General features: G+C 31.2%; 3 protein-coding genes across 5 annotated transcripts in view; 1 reads left to right on the top strand and 2 right to left on the bottom strand.

Annotated features, from left to right (window-relative positions):
• LOC124533798 (CAD protein) overlaps positions 1-3228 on the top strand; it is a 24268-nt gene extending 21040 nt beyond the window's left edge. For both annotated transcript variants that reach the window (XM_047109314.1, XM_047109313.1), the window contains 3 exons: positions 145-1914; positions 1991-2374; positions 2817-3228. In XM_047109314.1, coding sequence (XP_046965270.1) covers positions 145-1914; positions 1991-2374; positions 2817-3023 — 2361 coding nt within the window. In that variant the 3' untranslated portion in view covers positions 3024-3228. The remainder of the gene's footprint in view (positions 1-144; positions 1915-1990; positions 2375-2816) is intronic.
• LOC124533799 lies at positions 2422-9614 on the bottom strand. Its single transcript, XM_047109316.1, has 4 exons — positions 8954-9614; positions 6208-6497; positions 4295-6123; positions 2422-4024 (listed from the first exon to the last, which is right to left on the bottom strand). The coding sequence occupies exons 1-4, from the start codon at positions 9274-9276 to the stop codon at positions 3542-3544; spliced, it is 2925 nt and encodes a 974-aa protein (XP_046965272.1). The 5' UTR covers positions 9277-9614; the 3' UTR covers positions 2422-3541.
• A 2583-nt stretch (positions 9615-12197) lies between these two features.
• Positions 12198-21605, bottom strand: LOC124533709. Of its 2 annotated transcripts, none has more exons than XM_047109160.1 (4): positions 21251-21605; positions 14362-14483; positions 13762-13915; positions 12198-13574 (listed from the first exon to the last, which is right to left on the bottom strand). In XM_047109160.1, the coding sequence occupies exons 2-4, from the start codon at positions 14393-14395 to the stop codon at positions 13418-13420; spliced, it is 345 nt and encodes a 114-aa protein (XP_046965116.1). In that variant the 5' UTR covers positions 14396-14483; positions 21251-21605; the 3' UTR covers positions 12198-13417. The 2 variants fall into 2 exon arrangements, with proteins under 2 accessions (XP_046965116.1, XP_046965115.1); XM_047109159.1 differs by having other exon boundaries at positions 14356-14483; positions 21251-21590.
• Positions 21606-21843: the final 238 nt, after the last annotated feature.

The raw sequence follows: 21843 nt of genomic DNA on the forward strand, positions 1-21843 counted from the left end.
ACCTTTTTCATTTTGTTATGGAAAATATTTTAGTCAAATAATATTGATTAATTTTAATTATTCCTACGTGTATTATCATGTAGGCTGCAATATAAGTATTTAATATAAAATTATTGTAATAAAATAGTTATTTCCACTTTACAGGCAATGTTGCAATGTGGTGGTGCACCACAAATGAAAACACATACGGATTGTATGACATCACGTAACATAATTAAATTACCTGGATTTATTGATGTGCACGTTCATGTTCGAGAACCTGGAGCTACATATAAGGAGGACTTCGACTCATGTACTGCCGCTGCTCTTGCTGGTGGTGTCACTATGATTTGTGCAATGCCTAACACAAACCCTCCCTTAATTGATCGTTCATCATACGACTATGTTTCGACGCTAGCTCGTGTAAGTGCTCGATGTGACTTTGCCCTATTCGTTGGTGCATCTACCAGTAATTGTGATACAGCAGCTGAATTAGCGCCACAGGCAGCAGCACTTAAAATGTACTTGAATGAAACGTTTACTACATTAAAACTAAATGATATGACAGTTTGGCAACGTCATCTTCAAAACTGGCCTAAAAAAATGCCAATATGTGCACATGCTGAACGAGAAAAAACAGGTGCAATTATTCTAATGGCTTCACTACTCGATAGACCTATTCACATATGTCATGTAGCAAGGAAAGAAGAAATTTTAATAATAAAATCTGCTAAAGAACGGGGCCTAAAAGTTACTTGTGAAGTATGCCCACATCATCTGTTTTTAAGCACGGCTGATATAGAACAAATTGGAAATGGACGTGCTGAAGTCCGTCCTGTCTTATGCAGCCCCGAGGACCAAGCAGAGCTTTGGAAAAACATGGATATTATAGATGTTTTTGCAACAGATCATGCACCTCATTCTGTTGAAGAAAAAAATTCTGACAAACCACCACCTGGCTTCCCGGGCTTAGAAACAATTTTACCGCTACTTTTAAATGCTGTTCATGAAGGACGGCTAACTATCGATGACATAATAAATAAATTCCATAAAAACCCAAGAAGAATATTTAATTTGCCAGAACAAGTTAATACTTATGTTGAAGTAGATATGGATTATGAATGGACAATACCTGAAGCCTTAGAGTTTTCAAAATCTAAATGGACTCCATTTGCTGGCATGCGAGTTTGTGGAGCTATTCACCGTGTTACATTACGTGGAGAAATCGCTTATGTTGAGGGTCAAATACTTGTGCCACCAGGCTTCGGACAGAATGTACGCGAATGGCCTGTACCTAAAAAACAAACGTTGCCTGCTTTCGCATTCGAAAAGTTTGATAAAGAGTCAAGTCGACCAAACTCAGCTTTAGATATTCATAATTCATTAGAATTTACCAAATTTCATGATATGGATGTAGAACAAGGAGATGCCAAGATAAGAGATGATAAACCTGATGGACAAAATAAACTAAACGTCCACTTCCATGAAGTGCCTGGATTAAGAAGTATATCGCCGTTACCTCCTCAAACACATACTATCAGACAACGCTGTGACAGCTCTTCACAATCAACAGGCCCACAACGACAACGAAGTGATTTATTCGGAAAAAGTATATTAACAGTGGACACATTTGGTAAAGAAACATTAAATGACATTTTCAACTTAGCTCAATTCATGAAAACTAGTGTCAGTAAAGGTCGCGTACTGGATGATATATTACGAGGCAAAGTTATGGCATCAATATTTTATGAAGTTAGTACACGTACAAGTTGCAGTTTTGCAGCAGCTATGCAAAGACTTGGTGGTTCAGTAATTCATACAGATGCAACTAGCTCATCGGCTAAAAAAGGAGAAACACTAGAAGATAGTGTTACAGTGATGGCTAGCTATTCAGATGTTGTAGTGTTACGACATCCTGAACCAGGGGCAGTCACCGTAAGTATAAAAAAATCCTAATCGGAAACTTTATAAGATAAAATATGATAAAATTAAAATGTCTTTAAAATTTTAGCGTGCATCACGCCATTCACGTAAACCCGTAATAAATGCGGGTGATGGAATCGGAGAACACCCTACACAAGCACTTTTGGATGTTTTCACTATTAGAGAAGAAATTGGTACAGTCAATGGCCTTACCATTACAATGGTTGGAGATTTAAAAAATGGGCGGACAGTTCACTCTTTAGCCCGACTTTTATCCTTATACCAAGTACAATTACAATATGTCAGCCCGCCAGGACTTGGAATGCCAAAACACATCATGGAGTACGTATCATACAAAGGCATCTCGCAAAAAGTATATGAACGTTTGGAAGATGTATTAGGTGATACTCACGTTTTATATATGACTAGAATCCAACGTGAGAGATTTGCAAGCCAGGAAGAGTATGAAAAGGTAACACTAGTTTATATCTTTAAATTATGATGTAAAAAAACATCTGGTACGTAATAAAATAGTTATTTATTTCAAACTTACAACAAAAAATACACTTCTATAATTTATCAATTTTGTGAACATTTATCAGATGAATATATATGAAACTATTTATTATATCGCAAGTGCGAATAACCTGGCAAAAACAAAATAGTTACGTCACTAAAAGAATAATCATACTGTATATGTAATCTTCTCAAACCATCTACAATTAATGAATATTCTAATATCTTATATCATATTCTAATATCTTACTTTTTATTAGTATCAGGTGATATGTAATTAAATTCTTACGTAAACAAATGGTCTAGCCATATACAGTAGATATATAATTAAACTTTAAAAAAAATTTATTACCGTTGTGCTTTGTATTTTGTAAAGTATTTACTATTAATATTTTCAGATGCGTGGATTATTAGTTGTCACTCCACAATTGATGACTAGAGCTCGTCGTCGTATGATAGTAATGCATCCTCTACCACGAGTTGATGAGATCTCGCCAGAATTCGATTCTGACCCTAGAGCGGCCTACTTTAGACAAGCTGAATATGGGATGTATGTGCGAATGGCATTGCTCGCTATGGTAGCAGGAGTGAATCCACTCACATAGGAAAACGGAACCATCATTAGTAACCAATCGTGCACTTGTTTTGAAAACAATTATTTACGTTAAAGATAATTTTGTTAGTTTTATAAGTATTCATTCATTGTGATAAACTTTTATTCCATTAAAAAGTATAACAACAATCTTATTAATAATAAGTACTTTTTCAAAGTAAAGTTCGATTTATTAATATATAGTTTTATTTCAGTTTTATACGAAAAATTCCTTTTATTTTATCATTTTCAATTAAAAAAATTATTCAACTTACAAAAAATTATTTGCTACATTATATTAAGAGAGATTCGAATTATTTTATAATATTTCTCCAAAATTTTTGTTTTATTTTGAAAAGTTGTACACTTTAATCATTTCTTTCGTACCCTCGTTTAAAAATCAATATAAATTAAAATCAGTACAAATTTTTGCAATAGTAACGTAAAATATTAAATGTTAAATTGTGTCGATGCACATGTGACTTCTTAAAATTAACTAGCTAATCTACATCCTCTCTCATATAATTCAAATTACAATTTAGATTCTTCATTGCCATTAATATCAAGATATTTTTTTGTTTCTTGGAATGAAATATTTTCAACATGAACATCTGCAAATGTAAATGGTTGTATGCTGGAAGCCTCAGAAGGGGAATCTTGGTTTATTATGTGTTCATATCGCGGACGGTGTTTACGCATCAAATGTGAGTTTGAGACACTGTGTTGCAGGTTGCTTTTTTCTCGCGGCGGTAATTTATAACCACCCTGATTCACTAATTTACGCCGGCAATCAGCTAATTTATCAGTTATCACATCTAAATACTCATATGCAGTACTATCCCCGGGTTCTTCCCTCAAAAGATAAGATAATCTCTGAGCTTGTTCAAGATATATTACAGCCTGACGTAAAGAGTCGAATTTTTCACTTGAACGTGCCATTGCAATGAAATGGGGTATGAAGAATTCTAATACAAGACGTCGCCGTTCTGCATCCATTTTGGTTGGTAATATTATCTGTTAAAGAAAAAAATACATAAAAATATATTTAATGTTTAATATTATATTGAAAAAAAAAAGGTTCAAAGTAATAACATTTTGAAACAGAGCAATACCACTCGAGTGGCCAATTTGTTTTATAATTTATCTCGTGTTGCATGAATTACTTTCGGTTAAACATAACATGAGAACTTTGGACTTATGACCTGAGCAGGATATTTACGGGATTTTACTTGATTTGGTACGATGATTATGTTGATGAAAATTTATAATTTGAATTGTACTTACATTTTTATTGATATCTTTTTCTACTTTCACAGTCGTCTTCTGTTTTTTATTTGCTACATTAGCACGTCTTCGTTCTTTCATTTGACGTTGCCTCTCCTTCTTCCATTGATAGTGTTTGTCGTGAGCTTTTGCTTTGTCCCAAATATTACTTATTTGTTCATCGTCGCTGTCTGTACTTTCGTCGTAATTAGGCACAACAATAGGTAAGTGTGGATTTAAAATACGTAATGGATTCTTACACGTTAATATTTCATAAAGCCTGTGACAATTAAATGTTGGATAAAAGTCTTTCTTCGTATATTTAATTTTTTCAATTGCATGTAGTAAATGCATAACTGGGGCTTCAAGAATATCCGCCAACTTTCTCTGAAGCTTTAACAGCATCGGCTTCGGAATGCACTTAAACTCATTACAATTTTCAATAAAATAATTTGGAAAACGTGACTGACCAAAGTGAACATAAAAACTTCGCAAAAATAAACGTAATGACTCTCCGAGTCGATCTTCCGGCCACCTTGCGTAATTTTCTTCACATTGCCAAAACAGATGGTTCTTGATATGACTTGCATCTATGCCTATTTTAGATGTTTCATGCTCCATAAAAGTTTTATGGAGAGTCAAGGCAAACAAGTAACATCGCATATGAGAATGAGCTAAACAGCTTTCTAAGTAACGTTCCGCTGCAGGAAATATGATACGCCACTGTATTCTTTGGTCAGGGTTTATTCCACGTTTTGGTCTAAATCCTAACGGAACTAGCAAGCAGCCAAAACCAATGGCTTTGCTTACCATGTATCTTGTCGGCCATTGGTAGCTGAAGTTAGTCCTTGGATTTTGTATTATTCTTCGCTCCCGTATAATCCATTGATTAGCGGCATTAGGCCAAGCAGCTATTAAAGCAGGAAAAACCTCATAACTAATACTCGAACCGTTATTCACCGCGTTACAATATATACTCGCTCCTTGCGTTAGAGCATTTTTTATCGTATCTTGTGAAAAACCTAAACCAGATCCTAAATTAAGTATGAAGTTGTCAACAAAATCGTTCATGAAAATAATTGAACTTAGGTAATGGTTGGTTTCATATAAACTTCGATTTAATGATTCTTTTGATTCTGTATCGTCGTCCTCATCATCGCTCCAATCAACGGCCTTAACATTGACAGCTATCCAACTTTCATCTGGTAAAACTCCTGATGTTGATGTGTAATTCGTTTGTAAGGTGAGCTCAACCTTCTTAGGTGTTGTTGATTCAGTAATTGTTGCATAGCCATAATCTGATTCTGTTTCACTCGATTCTGTTTGACGACTGCTTGTATTCGATCGATAGCCGGAAGTCTCTGTATCTTCAGATGTTATGTTTTCTAAAGAAATGTGCCGCGTATCACCAAGTAATGTTTTGTTTAATATCTCTTTGGTAGGTCCACTAAAACGCCTGCTATTTTTTAAAATAGATTTTCTTGGTTTAACGTCGCGGTCATCAATATATCCTTTTTCTTCAATATTAAAAGAAACTTCTTGGTTATTAAAATTTGGTGGCATATCTGTTGTATAAACATCACCAAAACTCGACTTTATATTTTTAGCATTCAATTCGATGGTCTTGTTTTTATTATTTTCTTCGTTCTTCAGATCAGACAATCTTTTTTTTATTTTTCGCAAAACATCTACACTTTTTTCTGAATATGGAGGATCATCTGACGCATTTGATTCTTTCTCGGAATCCGTATATATGCTGTCATCAGAATTCATCTGGGGTACAATATTTGACTCAGTTTCTTTGGAAAGAGTGCTTTCTAAAACTTCCAATTTTTTTAGTTTTACATATCCTGAAAAAAATAAAGTTAAAAAATTATACTTATTATGGTAAATTTTATACTAAAGTATGTATATAGTTCTTTTTTAGTAAATACCTGGTTCCTTACAATCCTCTATGCGAAGTTTATAAAATGGCGCATCGAGGACTGCGCAGTAATCAGATGTATCGCCAGGCTCGCTTGCTTCTACGTTATCATAAATTATAAAAAGTCTCGGAGCGATGAGGGGCTCCGTTTGATCTCGCCGTCTTTGGTAATATACATGCTCTTGTACACATTCTTGTATTCTGTCTGCGAAAAATACATGCTTATGTCGCCGTACCATCGCCTCATCCATTGTATGCTGATGCTCGCTAATGGGGTTGTTTTTTATATCGTGAACCTCCCTAAAAGTAAAATAAATAACAATTTATATTTACTCTATGTTCAAAATAGGTCTTCCAAATTAATCCTATACTTTACTCGAAGTTACTTCTTAGTATATACTATATTCGCAATGATGCATCCTATTCTAATAAAATTATTCACTAAGAAAATATGCATTCCACAGTACTCTGTGACGTCAACAAATATGTTTATAAGCCGGTGCTACGTGATTTATTAAATCATAAAGAAATCACCGCTAGCAAAGTATGTGATAACAATATCTGAAATATGTTCTTGAGCTGTTATCGCTATTTAATGCCTTTATTTCAATATCATATCCGCATAATTGTTTTAATTATTTGTCGGAATGATTCTTTTCAAAGCCCTGGATTGCTTGAAACAGTTATCGGAGGTGTCTGATCAATTTTCGCAATTATTCGAGTCTTTATACACTGATAAAAATATAATCACATAATCACATATACATAAAACAGTACATATCATTAAGCTTATAACTTTTTTCCAATTAACTGTACGCATCGGCGCTAAAGTATTTGTAATATCCTCTAAGTAATCATTGGATATCTTATAATGTAGGTAAACAATAATGTGACAAAAGAAATTTCTAAAAACTGTGACTAATAAAAATGACTATGTCAGAATTAATTGTAGAATAGGTGATATTAAATTGAAATCATCAATTATCAATTGGAAATCATATCATAGATACGGCTAGCTTTTAGTGCTATAGTTATTTAAATCCACGGTATAATGTATATACCTCATAAAGTCTTTACGCAAATACTCAAAAATGGAATGCATTTTTGACATAACGTTCCAGGATAATTTAAAAAATAAATTGTGTAATATTAATCAAATGTCATGAAACGTTTGATTACTAAAAGATAATTAATTTATAATAACGACCTTAAAGATGATATTGATCACTCAACAATAGACTAAAAACCCTTCCAGTCGTTTTAAATTTAAATATGACGCCCAGAATCTTCGCCAGTTTTTTCTAGTCTGAGGTATTGCTTTCCTAATTGATAGCTTTAATAATCGCAATAGAAAATCAAATGTATTCCAAAATTAAAGAAATATTTTGACATTGCCTGAAACTGATCCAAATGTAATTTTTAATAATACAAAATAATTCATGTTTCCTAATTGCGGCAAATTGAAATTTTGTAAAGTATGTAAATAAATTTCCGTGTATTTTTTCTTTAGAAGTTATCTAGAAAATATTTTTAGCAAAAAAATGAAATCCTACATTATCTTTAATAATATAAATTAATTAATAATTTAAATAATATTTCGTAATAGTTTCTTAGGTCTCTAACTTTTACGTCACGGTAGCAAGCATAAGTGATCCCGTGGCGCCCGCCGAAAGACGGAGAGGGTACCGCTGGTTTTTTTGTGGGTAAACCCGGCGTACTTAGGCGCACTTGGCATCTATTGCTCCCGGGAGTCCCACAACCCCCCACCCCCCACTTTCCATTATGTGGGGGAAGCGCATAATGCGTATTTCCAGCGAGAAAAAAAAGGTCTCTAATTTCTAGAACATTCAACAGCCCCTATTCTTTAGAATCTTAAATATATTATAATAGATATTTTAAATACATATATGAATTCATAGAACAATGGATCAAATTAACCTAAAGGATACTTCTACTACTATTAGGATTAAAATCTGTACAAACTCTAGTTTTTATTTCAATAGATAAATTAGGCTTATAATCACGAAAGGACATTTTTTCATACGATTTTTAAGCCTAAAAAGTATATTTTTGTAGTTATTTTATCTAAGGAAAACAAAATATCTTTGCTTGAAATATCATGATAGATTTAAAAATTATATCTTAATGTAAAATCTGCTGACCGGATACAATATTACTATACATTGAACCGAAAAACTGATTCCCGTCCCAGAGAAAAACATGACTAACCCGATCTCGCGCTAACCTTTTGAGCTGTGTCCTTATTTTAGAGATTACGTATAATTGCTGGAATATGCACTTTAATAATAACTCTAAACACTTTTAAAATATTTACAAATTAAATTTAATGGAATAAATCTTTCATATTTATTGCAAAAACCATAAAATTGTAGAACTATATTTTATAACCAATTTGTCTATATTTATATACTTATACATATATTTATACTATTATATTTTTTTATTTTAATTAAATTGATCAGAGAAAGCTTCTATGTTGCAAGCATTTCTGTTCCACGCGGTTATACTTTGACTGTATTTGCATTATATTTATTTATTTATATAGGTATAAGACATATATATCACTTAAATGACCAATTAACCCCCTACATTTCATCATAGTTATATTGTCCTAAAAATAATAATTTGTAGAAAACCATTACTCACCGAGAACGTCATCATTTCAAAGAATATTTAATAAAATTACTAAATGCGTAGTTATTATTGGAATATATTTAAAAACAAAGTAAACTCACCGCTCGTAATTTTCAAAAAACTGCACCGACAAAAGAATGTTATTTAACAAGAATGCATCGCAGTCGTTATTGAGCTGATACCGCATACGATCCAGGGCCTCTTCGTCGTAGGAGCGAACGTGCGCCGGAGACGGTGCCGGGCCAGGCCCGGGCACAGGAGGCGACAATGTAACCGAGGAACTGATGGGCCTTTCCTTAACTGCCGACCTTTTGTTTTGTATATTCTTCTTCTTTTTCTCTTCTATTTTTTGCTGTTTCCATCGCTCTCGCTCAAAAAACTTATCGGGTTCCTTTTGGACTTTCTTGGACTTTGCATTTCCCATATCAAATTGCTTTATATAATCCGAATGAAGTGTAAAATGATGATATAATAAAGGAAAACAATATCACTTATGCCATATTAAAACAACGTTCAAAATAATTGTTATGTATACGTATTTGAAAACAATTAAAAACACAAGTGCACTGGATTCCTCGATAATTAAAACAGTACTGTTTAAGTATTCACAAAATCAAATCACCATTATTTATCTAATCAATACTTGATTAATTTATCGATCGCCATTGTGCCGATTATTACTTGTATCTGGTTGCAATGTTATTATTCAACTTACACGTTACTAGAAAGAGTGTACGCATCACTTGAAAGAACGTGTTGACTACTACATTGGTAGCCCTGAGTGGTCTACTCTTTCGTCATATACATACATACATACATACATACATACATACATACATTTACATAATCACGAACACATTCAAATTCTCCCTGTATTATATTTATGTCTTTTTATATAATACTTTTTTTATTTATTATCTTTCTGGCAACTTATTTATTGATTTTTTAAAATATGCGGTTTTAATTATTTGTATTTTTAATAAAATTACTTGTCGAAGCGAAGTGTCCAGACAAAGCGGTTAGCCGAATTCCTTCTACCTTTGTTGCGACAAATATAAAATATAATAATATGCGTTTAATAAATTTACTCTTATTAGTTTATATATAAAGATTTATAATACATAGTAAGTGTAGTAAAAACCTTCAAAGAATGCAAACAAAAAACGACACAATTCATGTCATAAATTTACATAATAATTACTTCAACTTATGCAATGCTTTCGCTTCATGCTTCAAATAAACTGCTTTTTTTAGAAATGTTTAAAATAATTTTAATCTTTTATCAGTTGTACAAATTGAACAGTTTATTTTATGATAAATATAACCCTGTCATGAGACGATAACTTTGTACAATCTTTATGGGATTCATTATCAAGAAATATAGTGTACGTCATTAAAAGGTAGAAACAAGAATAACAAAATCAAAATGCATTGTCAAAACAAAAGCAATTAAGACATTTTATCTTGTAACATCTGCAATAATATGCTAATTTGATTTATAAATAATGTAACAGTGATGTTATTAAAAATGTAGTAAAATTGTCTATGCCTCATTCAAAGCCGGGCGGGCCCCACTGAAGGCGCCCTTAGGTCACCCTTCCAGCCCTTTAGTAAGCTCCCAACATAAGGCAGTGTTCTACCACTCGCCAATACTAATGAACATTCCGAAAACAAAAAAAAGTCCTTCAAACAAAAAAAAACAGATCTAAGAAGGAGTAGGAGCTATGACATTTTTGGTCACACTAAGAAATTATTTGAAAAATCATTATTATTTTATCGCAACGTACAACTTTCTGATATCAGATTTATTATAAAGATACAGGTGCGTGGGACATATCTTTCGAATTTGCATATACTTATATAATTGCAATGATTCTAGAATAATAAGTTACCCATCTTATCGGCTTATAATTTCTATAAAATTAATATAAAAAATGCATCGTTTTGTGATACTTTGTAATATAAAAAATAATATTTGATGTTTTATAATGTTAATTAAGATAATAATTATTTTAGCTTTTTATTAGCAAGACTTTGTTTTTACGCCATACTTTCACTAGTATTTAATTTGAATTATGAATGAATAAAAACGCTATTTTATGCGATTTACATTAATTAAACAATTAAATAATTATCTGCATTAAATAATTGGCAAAAAACTGCATAATAAGATAACAATAATTTGTGTAATATTTCCAATCAAGAATAACTACATTCCAGGTAATCATTCGAGCTTTGTTTTATGTAAGTAATATGGACGCGTTATGCATTGCAATTATTTTTTTACGTTGAACATACATATATTTAACGCCTAATAGCATAATGAATTACCTATCACGATTATTACTGTGAACATTGTGTATTCACAGATTCACTACTAGTGGGTTTTTTTACTCACAATGGAATAATTATTTCCAGAATCAAAATACTTGACTTATCTGAATAAAAGAAAATAATTAATATAAAGTAACAAAATTATTAAATGTAAATTTAAATAAATACTACTACTACTAATACTGTAAATTTCCTACTTCTGGCATAAGCCTCCTCTTCCATTAATAAGAGGGCTTGGAACATATTCCACCACACTGTTCCAATTCGGGTTGGTGGAATGTACATGTGGCATAATTTCGATGAAATTAGACACATGCAGGTTTCCTCACGATGTTTTTCTTCACCGCCGAGCACGAGATGAATTATAAACACAAATTGAGCACATATATATAGTGGTGCTTGCCTGGGTTTGAACCCGCAATCATCGGTTAAGATGCACGCGTTCTAAGCACTGGGCCATCTCAGATCTTATTATCTGAATACTTAAACTAAACCATTTTATTACGCAGAATATATATCTATAAGGGCAATATAAAAAATGTTACGTATGTACGGTATGTTCATGTCTTGTTATTGATAACGACCAAACTCGTTGTCATGACATCAAACCTTTTTACGTAATCGATATTTGTATAACATATTTATTCTTATTTATATTAAACCTCTATGCGTTGGATTAAATTGTGCCATTGTGTGTATTCAAATACATATTAGAGTTGAGGAGGGGAGGCCTTAGCCCAATAGTGGTACAGGCTTTTACTTTACTTTCTACTATGTATATATTTATGAGTTGTATATTGAATATTAAACAATCCATGTTGCATAAATAAGTCGTTGTAACATTTCCATATTAATCCTAAATTGGTATCTACTGTTATTTTCATAATATATCTTTTAACTTTTTAAATCCATATAAATTATAAAAGTTTATTAAGATATTCATTTTTACTTCACTCAGTAGACTCATGCTTTGGAAATTATGCTGTCAAATTTGGGTAAAAAAACAAATAATACATCCTTATCTCTTACATTTTATAAAATATTAAATTTATCTATTACATCAAACTTCATATTATAGTGAAATTATCTTAAATTAAATCTTAATACAAACTATTACAATAGTATTTATTTTAAAATTCATTCCTGGTAGTCAATTAAAATAACTGGACATCTCTAACAAAATATATATCTATGTCTTAAAACATTTTAAATAACATTTTTCTATTACATCAATCTCCATATTATAGTCAAACTAAATAATATCACAATACATAAAATCAGTGTAAAATACTTTAATCAAATAAATTGCTTATTACTATACTTAAAGTAAACTTTTGGAAGGAAACGTTTTTGGTGAAATATAAGTTTTTTTTCTTACTAATTACATAAAAAACAATGCGACAATATTGGTCTAATGCATCTTTTAAAATAAGTGTAACTTGGTAACGTGTAAAGTATACCTTTCAGTTCTTAGATGAAATCAAATTATACTTTTCATTTACAGTGTACGTAATCAAAAGGGCCGGATTTGGAGAATTTCAACACTATGGCCATACAATCACACAATAGATACATATTACATATATACACAATATGTTCCAAACATTCTCCTCAATAGAGGAGGCCTCAGCCCAGCAGCGGGAAATTTACAGACTGCTTTTGTTATTTGGAGGCATAGATAAAAATAAAGATGGAATGGATATTTTACATACATTACACAGTAATATAAGAATGGTATAAAAGATGTATAAAGAGTAAAAAGAATTTCATTTGTATTTAATTATTCAAATAATCGACTAAAAAAAGAATTAAATTAAGAAGTTTTTGTAGGGAATTACATTAGAAATTTTGTTGTCCCGTGACTTTCAGACCTCTAAATCGTATATTTAAGTCCGTACGTTTAATCGTTTCAATACAAAGATAAAAGCTTTAATTCTTCCTTTCATGTAAAATAGTTCAGCAGAAGTGTCAAAACAATTATCATCAATCAATAACAAAAACAATTAATCGGTGATCATAAATTTCCCAATAATTCTATTAGACTATAATTATTATAAATCACGACACAAATATTGATATTGATTTATCAAAAATAGTTAGTAGAAATTCGGCTTAAATGTGTGTTCAAATTAAGCTGTATTATAAATTACGATAAAACTGGAGCTTTACACTCTTAGGCATACATTTGAGACTTTTGGTGATTGAAATATATAGTTGATAATTTTATTGGTCTATGGTATGTGCTTGAGGACTTCCGCTGGTGGCGTACTAATGCCCTCTTCCTCCATGTTGTTCGCTATGCTGACCACGTCTGCATCAGGGTGTGTGTTGACTCTTTTATGATTTTTCATTCGTTTCACTTCCCCCATCTTCTTACTAAGTAATCGCCTGAAAATTGTTACAATTTTTATATTGTAATGCACGTATAGGAAAACAAAGTATTTTATATATTTACTTACATAATTACATATTAAAGAAAATGAAAAACTTTAAAACTGATATGGCTCTAATAAAAAAAACGGCGAAAGAAAATGTAACGTAATCCACATTTTGATGTATTTAAATGAAAACTTACTGCTGTCGCCAGTCAATAAGAACTCCTAAAACGAAAACTACAACTATAGCGATGAGTATGACAATGGTAACTCCAAGAATAGTGGCCACGGTTAGAGTCGGGACTTCTTCGGCTATCATCGATATGCTGGGTTCTTCCGTCGGTTTGAACAGATCTAAAATGGAAAAAAGTAAATGATGAGGAAACTTATGTTTGTAGAGCAATTCTTATTCATTTTAATTGTTGGTCTGGGTGCATTTAATTTGCACCATTAGGTGCATATCTATATTGGAATATTCCCCAATATAATAAAAATAAACACCAATCTTTTTTGTTCCGGTATGCAGGTGGGCTTTGAAATGGGCCACCTGATGGTAAGTGATATTGGCACCGCAATTAATTTCAATCATTCAACACCAATTAGTGCACCACCAACTTAAGGAACTGAAATGTTAATGTGCCAATAGTTAAACTGGCACACTCGTCCTTTCAAGTAGAGCTATTTGGGGGTATAATATCTGATGATTTGCTGGTACCTACCCACTCGACTAGCACAAATCCCAACCAACAAATAAAAATATCTTTAACATTATTCTTATATAACAGATACCTTACCGTTACCTTCTGTCCAACTCGAACTTTTGATTTCATCCATTTTGTTGTAATATTGCTACAAGTGTTGATAAATAACCATCAATCGCATAAAGTAACTCAAGTCTCCCTTCGTCTTCGTACACCTCGATCTGAAGTAAAAAAGGAGTAGATTAGAACAAATACATACTTAGTAACATATAATAAGTTTAAAATAAGCCTTTTTTTTTTCTTCTTCCACCAACCCGCATTGGAACAGCGTGGTAGAATATGTTTCAAACATTCTCCTCAAAGGGAGAGGAGGCCTTTAGCCCAGCTGTGGGAATTTACAGGCTGTTGTTGTTTGTTGTAAGCCTTTTTCTATTTTAATTTGTCTTGTAATTCTCATATAATAAATATGCGTTCAATTTATTTGTATAATGTTGTACAACGTTATTATTTATTGTTAATGATGCTCAATAAAACACTTCATATTTCACGCGTACCAGGTCAAGGGAATAGCTTGTATTCAAACAAAACGAAACCGAATAATGAAAATATAATGTATTTATAAGTTGTATAAAGTATTACATGAAGCGTTCTCATTTTAAAGTTGATCGAGTATTTTTTCTATGTATAATTTAAGTTACTTAATAAGGAAGTAAAATGTAAAGAACCCATTCTATTATTTACAATCACCTCTCTAAAACGCATTACAGAACATTCGACTCGGAGATCGTCTAGTGTCCGGCGTTCAAACTAATTATGTGTGTTCTGAATTTAAAAGCTGGCTATCTGTCTAAATTGTGTAATTCCGGTAGATCGAATTTCTTCAATCGCTCGCAATCATTTTATTTAATTCTTGTCACATAATAAACTTTTGTAAAAAGAAATATACGTATTGGTGCAAGTCTAAAATATTATGCCATATAAAATAAAACCTAAAGTTTTTTTTTAAAGATTTAATTAAAAATTTATTTTATATATTATAATAATGTAAAATAGTTTCGGTTTTAATAATTATAAAATTAAAGATGACATCCTTTGCCATAGTACCGTGGAGGCTAGAGCTACGTTTACAATTAGTGTAATATTTTCATTTTTCTCCTGTGGCCTATGGAATGACAGTTGACGCTATCGCAGAGGTACTGGGCACAGGGCCAATTTAATATGTTTCCATACACCAAGGGCAGAACACAGTCCACTTCCTCAGAATTCTAATGAGAATTATTTAAATATCTTTCAGTAACTGACAGCAACAAGATCTTTATTAATCATCAATATATATCAAGAGACAAGATACCTGCATATTAAAAATAACTTAAAAGAAAACACATGATATGCAACAAAAACAATTCTCGGAAATGAAGTCAAATGTGACGTACAACAATTAAGATTTTTTGATAAATATGTGAATCGATTAAGCAGAAGATCGTTATCGGCTCGAAGACTACCAGTCATAAGAATATTACTGGTAGCGACTTGTTATCTGATTGATATTTTCAGAGATTGGAAAACGCTTTTAATCACCTCGTACCGCCCCATATTAATAAAGTTTTAAATTAAAATTTATTTTTGTAAAATTATTTTGATAAAAAAGGTTTGGAATTTTGTATTCCAATTATATCACATACTCAATCCGATTTGTCAATAAATATTGAAAAAAATAGGGCAAATGTTTTGAAAAGTCGAAGCTGAAATCTGATTCCTTATTATTTTTAACTATAACATTAATATACTTTTATAGAAATTTAATTTTCTCCGACATAACAACAAAAAATTTGAAATCCGAAGTAGAATATAGAATAAATAAGCCAAGCAAAAAAGCACAACATATTTTATTTGGTTATATTGTGACACAGTTCTTCAATTTTCCTTAAGAAAATGTTTGCACCTGTGCTGCCCTTTTCCTGGGCGTAAACGATCATTCGACGAGCAGGTTTTTTGAAGATGTTTCTTGTACCCTGTGTTTAGATTTCTCTTTGGTAAAGACATACATACAATATTTCCATATAAATATGTATTGTTGACAAATTGTGATCACAAATTTACATTTCTCTTCTACAATAATATTATGTATTAATATGTACCAGGTACATATGTCAGTTATATGACAATGAACAAGTAGTTTCAGACTACGTGACAAATTAAAAAATAAATAACAGTTACATGACGCACGATGCCTTCACGTCTGTTTTAGTTTGAACAAAAGATAATAACATTATTACCACTGTTAAGTGAAGCTGGTTTTTTACTAGTATATAATGTAATATATCTTAACATTCCTTGATGTAAATATATGTAAAATTATGTGTAGAATTTTAAATACTTAACTATAAATTTGGATGTCAGTATATCGGTTTGAAATTAAAAGAATCCGACATTTTTTAACTGATAGTCATTAAAACGTGTAGTAAATACGTTTTATGATGATTTTTAATACTATTCGCTTTCAGCAGATCGCCGGAACAATTGTATAAACACACAGACAGAGGTTTTGTTGCGTTTATCTCAGTCTGTTGTATATTGAAAGTTTTATACATATTTGTATTCGATGTTTTGCAAGTGTATATATAGCGCTTCGCGTACCCTTCAAACCTTTAATGAGTCATTGGAGTCATAATCACCTTTCCAACTGTCAATGACCGTATGTGTTTACATAGATCCCAAATTTACTGATCAATAAAATATAAAATTGTATTATAATATAATATCCTCATATAAAAGCATGGAAAATTATATCTATCTAATTATATATTGGGAAATACTACCTATTATATTTCATAACGAAAAACCAGTCTTACATCTTCGCTTTAATTTATCATAATACAATCTATTATCTTAATATCAAGCATTCCATCACGTACTGCTGATGGTGACTAATTTCGACCACGATGACCATCAAGGACTCTAAAACAATTGCGTAGAAAATATTATGAATATACAGTGCACTCCTGCTCCAATAATAAGTCGGATTTGGATCAATGACTTTGGATTTTACATGTTAGCTATCGCAAGAGAGTGAATTTTTAAGTTAAACGTATACGTTTAACTTAAAAATTCCGGTTAACACAGAGAATATCTGGCCCGAATAGCAATAACAATTTATTGATACTATGATTGCTATGTACTCAGACTTGTACAGGAGATTCACTGAACTACATGTTCTGAGAAATTAATAATAATAAATAAATAAATATTAATTATGTAATACTAACATAGAATAAGTTAAATTGTATACTAACAAATATGGACTATTATTGTCTGAAAATAAATAAATAAATTATAAAAAAAAAATTATGTGTGTGTTGTTATAAGCGATTGGTTATTATTTTAATAAATAATAATTAAATAATATTGATTTTATATACGTTTTCTTGCTACACAGTGTATTTGTATGGTGGTAGGTATTTAAGAATAGTACAGTGTAGTCTTAAATGACAATTTTATAACTTATCCATAATATATTGCACAAACAGCCGTTTTAAAATCGATTGGCATTATTACTACTTGTTTCAATCTAGTGTCAAATTCCTGTTTCCTCGTTAATGATGTGCTCAAAAACTTAAAAAAAAAAACATGTTAACGTTGATAACATATGCAATGCAACCTATTTCAATGGTGTATATTTTTACTTTAATATTTAAAATAATACAATACAAAGGAACCCTAAGAGCTGTTTTCAGTTTACGTAGAAAAACACACAATGTATAAAATTCGTGTTATTCTTATATCTTCTCAGAGAAAGCATGCGAGCGTTGCTTGGTATGCGCGTTCCATGACATCCTTGGAATGTCCTTTGCTGTGAATCGCACCTATTTGTTATTTTTAGTACGCGTTACGGAAGTACGTGTCTTTGACTATTTCGTAACTGTGGTACTAATGAAACATATAACAAAATTGGAGTGTCTGTTTGTATTATTAAAATTACCGCGTTTTGCTAAATGTATGATATGTATAAATGTAATGTATTTTTTTTACAATTTTGTCTATCTATCTGTTTGTTCCGGTTAATCTTTGGAACGGCTGGACCGATTTTGAAGGTACTTTCAAGCACACATAGATAGTTATTGTGGTAGCCTAAATTATTCCTTATTACCTGCATCAGGCACATTTACCTAGCTGATTCAATAAGGAGTAACTTAGGCTACAAAAATATTTTTTTGTTAAATTTAATCGCGCTCGAAGTCGCGAGCACAACTATTATTCTAGCTGCTTGTTTTGTAATTGATTTCCATAAAAGTTTTTATCTTTACCCCATTGCTAGAATAAAACTCAACTCAATCATCAGAATCCAACGGATTGTTTGTGAAGCATTCTATAGGCAGACATAAATTTGCTATTAACATTTTGATTGTAGTCTACACAATAAATGTTTTCAATTTATTCGATGATCATGCCGACCCCGTTACAACTTCAACTACTATACAGCCGATCGATTCGATTATTTTAAAAGTATCAAATGATTATCACGCCTGATAACATTTTGTTATCAATTAATATCTAATTTCCTAATAACAGCTTTGTTCACAATTTTAATGTAAATGACTTATTCGAGCTAAGGACCTCAGTTATTCATTGTCTAGTTCATATTGATAATAACAATTGTGAAGGCAAAATATTATCTACACGTTTGTAATATATAAATGAAAATATATTCTCATCGTGATGTGGCTTTATGCAAGTGGTACTAACGTGGGTACCATTCTCTCAATAATACTGCGATTTACTGTCATATAATATTACATATTGTATTATTATTTTGTTCTGATTTAATGGTCAGTGAGCAAGAGTAGCTGCAGGCACAAGGGACGTTACAAATTAGTTACCAAGATTAGTGGCGCATTGCTGATGTAATGGATGATTAATATTTCTCACAGTGTCAATGACTTTGGGCGCCTATTTGCCAGTCTTTCTACCTCTTCGTAATAAAAGTACATGTTTTGAAAAATTTACATGATATTGAAAAAACTTTTATTAAAGTACATATTTGTAAATCTGACATTAAAATTTGCAACCAATTCGACAAAACGAAGATCTTTTACGAAAAAAAGTTCTATTTTTCGAAGTTCTTTGAGTATACTCTATATTCTATATCTACTCTATATCCATCTCTTTCTTATTCTCTCTGTCTCTTTCTTTTATACGTATACTGTTTAAAAAAACATTTATTTTTTGTTATTTTACCAGAATTTTAAGAACAATTTATTTTCTTGTCACTTAATTATATTTAAACGTTGTTAATTTCATTGTATGTCATATTTAATACATCATATAACCAACGAAAATTGTATTTGTAACTAAACAAGCAAAAGACACGTTTCAAAAGATACCACACCCAAGACTAGTAAAAAAAATCAATTCTATATTCGAATGTAATGTCTTTACTAACAGACCGATATAAATCTGATATCTTGTTTAGATTTCATAGAGATTTAAGATTTATTGATATATTACAATAATCGTTTATTGTGACATGAATCGGTGTAATCTATACTGTGGAGTTAGATAGAGTGCGTTATCTAAATGTAAACAAACATAGACAATAGTATTTAACTTCTGTTACGACTCGACAACAGATGAACTATTCTGGTTGACTGTTATTGTTGGATAATATTACAGCATCAAGTTTTTATCTATAGCACACACATTTATCTATACACTGCGAATTGAAAGCAAAAAAATTAAGCAAAGAATTTCACCATTAATTTATTTTTTATTGAAATCAATAAAAAGTCCCTCAATAATTTTAAAATATTAGACACGTTTTAACTCTTAACCAATACGTTAGTAAATGAACAATATAAGTAGATAAACAATTAAATATAAATTTGTTTGTTGTATATAAGTATTTGCCTACAATGATTAGCTTTATTTTGGAACTTATTTGTTTTTTGTTTTACAAATTTCCTCACTTTAAAATTATAAAGGAGTGTCAATGTATGTTTGGGAGTGATAGTGTTTGTGATTGATGTGTGATATTGATATTAACTCCAAACCAGTCTGCCGCATAGGTTGTCAAAAATATAGTAATATCGCTATTTTTAAGATAATAATCATTATATAAAGTTGACATAACTTTTCCCCTTATCATTTATTAAAATGAGCCGACAATTTGGATTGTAGTTTAGTCATTTTTTTTATATAATGAAATAATATTTCAACAGATATTCTACAAAATACTAAATAAAAGTACATAACTCAAGGTAAATCAAATCTGAACAATTGTATAAAGTGTACATTACGCAAAAAGCGTTTTTAATAAAAAAAAGATCTGTCTTTTGCAATAGCATCGAATCCAAGTTGTTTTGATAGCAAATTCGTTTGTATATCAAACACTTCCTTCAACGAATTAATCTGGTATTGTCTTCTTATCGCTTTAAGACGGATTAAGAGACGATAGCGTCGTACAGAATTACATTGAAGTAGAAGTAGGTCAAGAACGATTTCGGTACAGTGGAAAGCAGCAATGGACGCTCATGCTACAATCAAATCGTATGTAATGTTTTCCTTACTAACAATAGCGATATCAGTTGTGTATATTGTTGAAAAGATTAAAACACACTTGAGAAAATTCCCCTTACATAGAATCATGTTAAGTCCCAATTGTTTAGCAAGAGCTTCGAGTATTATAATTATCTACAATGCATTAGAATTATAAATGTATATTCGCATCTAATAGATGACCTTGATAACAATATCTTTGTTATAATGACTGATAAAAATAAAGATATATTGTATTTGTTGTTATTAATATATATAAAAAAGCATTACGAAAGTATTCATTATTTAAGTATTAAATACTACAAGTTACCAAACGTTAATTTAAAATTTTTAACATTTACTTTACTGATCATAAAGCACCTATACGAAAATAATTAATTAGTCACAAGCAACGGGTATGAAATAATAGGTATAAAGTATATTTCCACTAACTTACATAAACACGGCGAAGAAGTTTGTTGCGACTGGTCCTTTCACTCGAAAAAAAAAAACTAGTCGTCGAAACAGGATTGTCTACGGATATTCAGTACTTTGGCACCATTTTTTTATCACAGTGAATAATAACAAAGTTGTATTTTTTAAAACGATTTCTGCGTCATCTATGGGCGCAAGCGGTGCGCTCCAAAGCGCGTCTCTCACTGCTGCGTTAGCTACCTACCAACGAGATCACCTTACAGACACGGTAAACCTTGCCTTAACTGTTGACAATATTTCGTGAACTGGTGACACGGATCAAATAATTATGTTATGTTATGTCGGGTAGTCACACATTGAAGTGTTAAGGAACATACATAACGGTTTTATAGATGTGCCTGCGCATTATTGATACTAAACTGTCTAAACGCCGTGACTCATCGAGGAATGTACGTTCTATCAACGCCCCTTCGTGTGTAAAACTTGCGCATTATTGATAAGATTCATTATTTTTCCATATGCGCAAATAGTTTCAAATAACATTTGTATAATTGTAAAGTTTTATTTAAAAAAAACATCAACTACTTATAGAATATTGAAGAAATAATATATTCT

This window comes from Vanessa cardui, chromosome 11 (assembly GCF_905220365.1).
Source record: "Vanessa cardui chromosome 11, ilVanCard2.1, whole genome shotgun sequence".
Classification (NCBI taxonomy): Eukaryota; Metazoa; Arthropoda; class Insecta; order Lepidoptera; family Nymphalidae; genus Vanessa; species Vanessa cardui.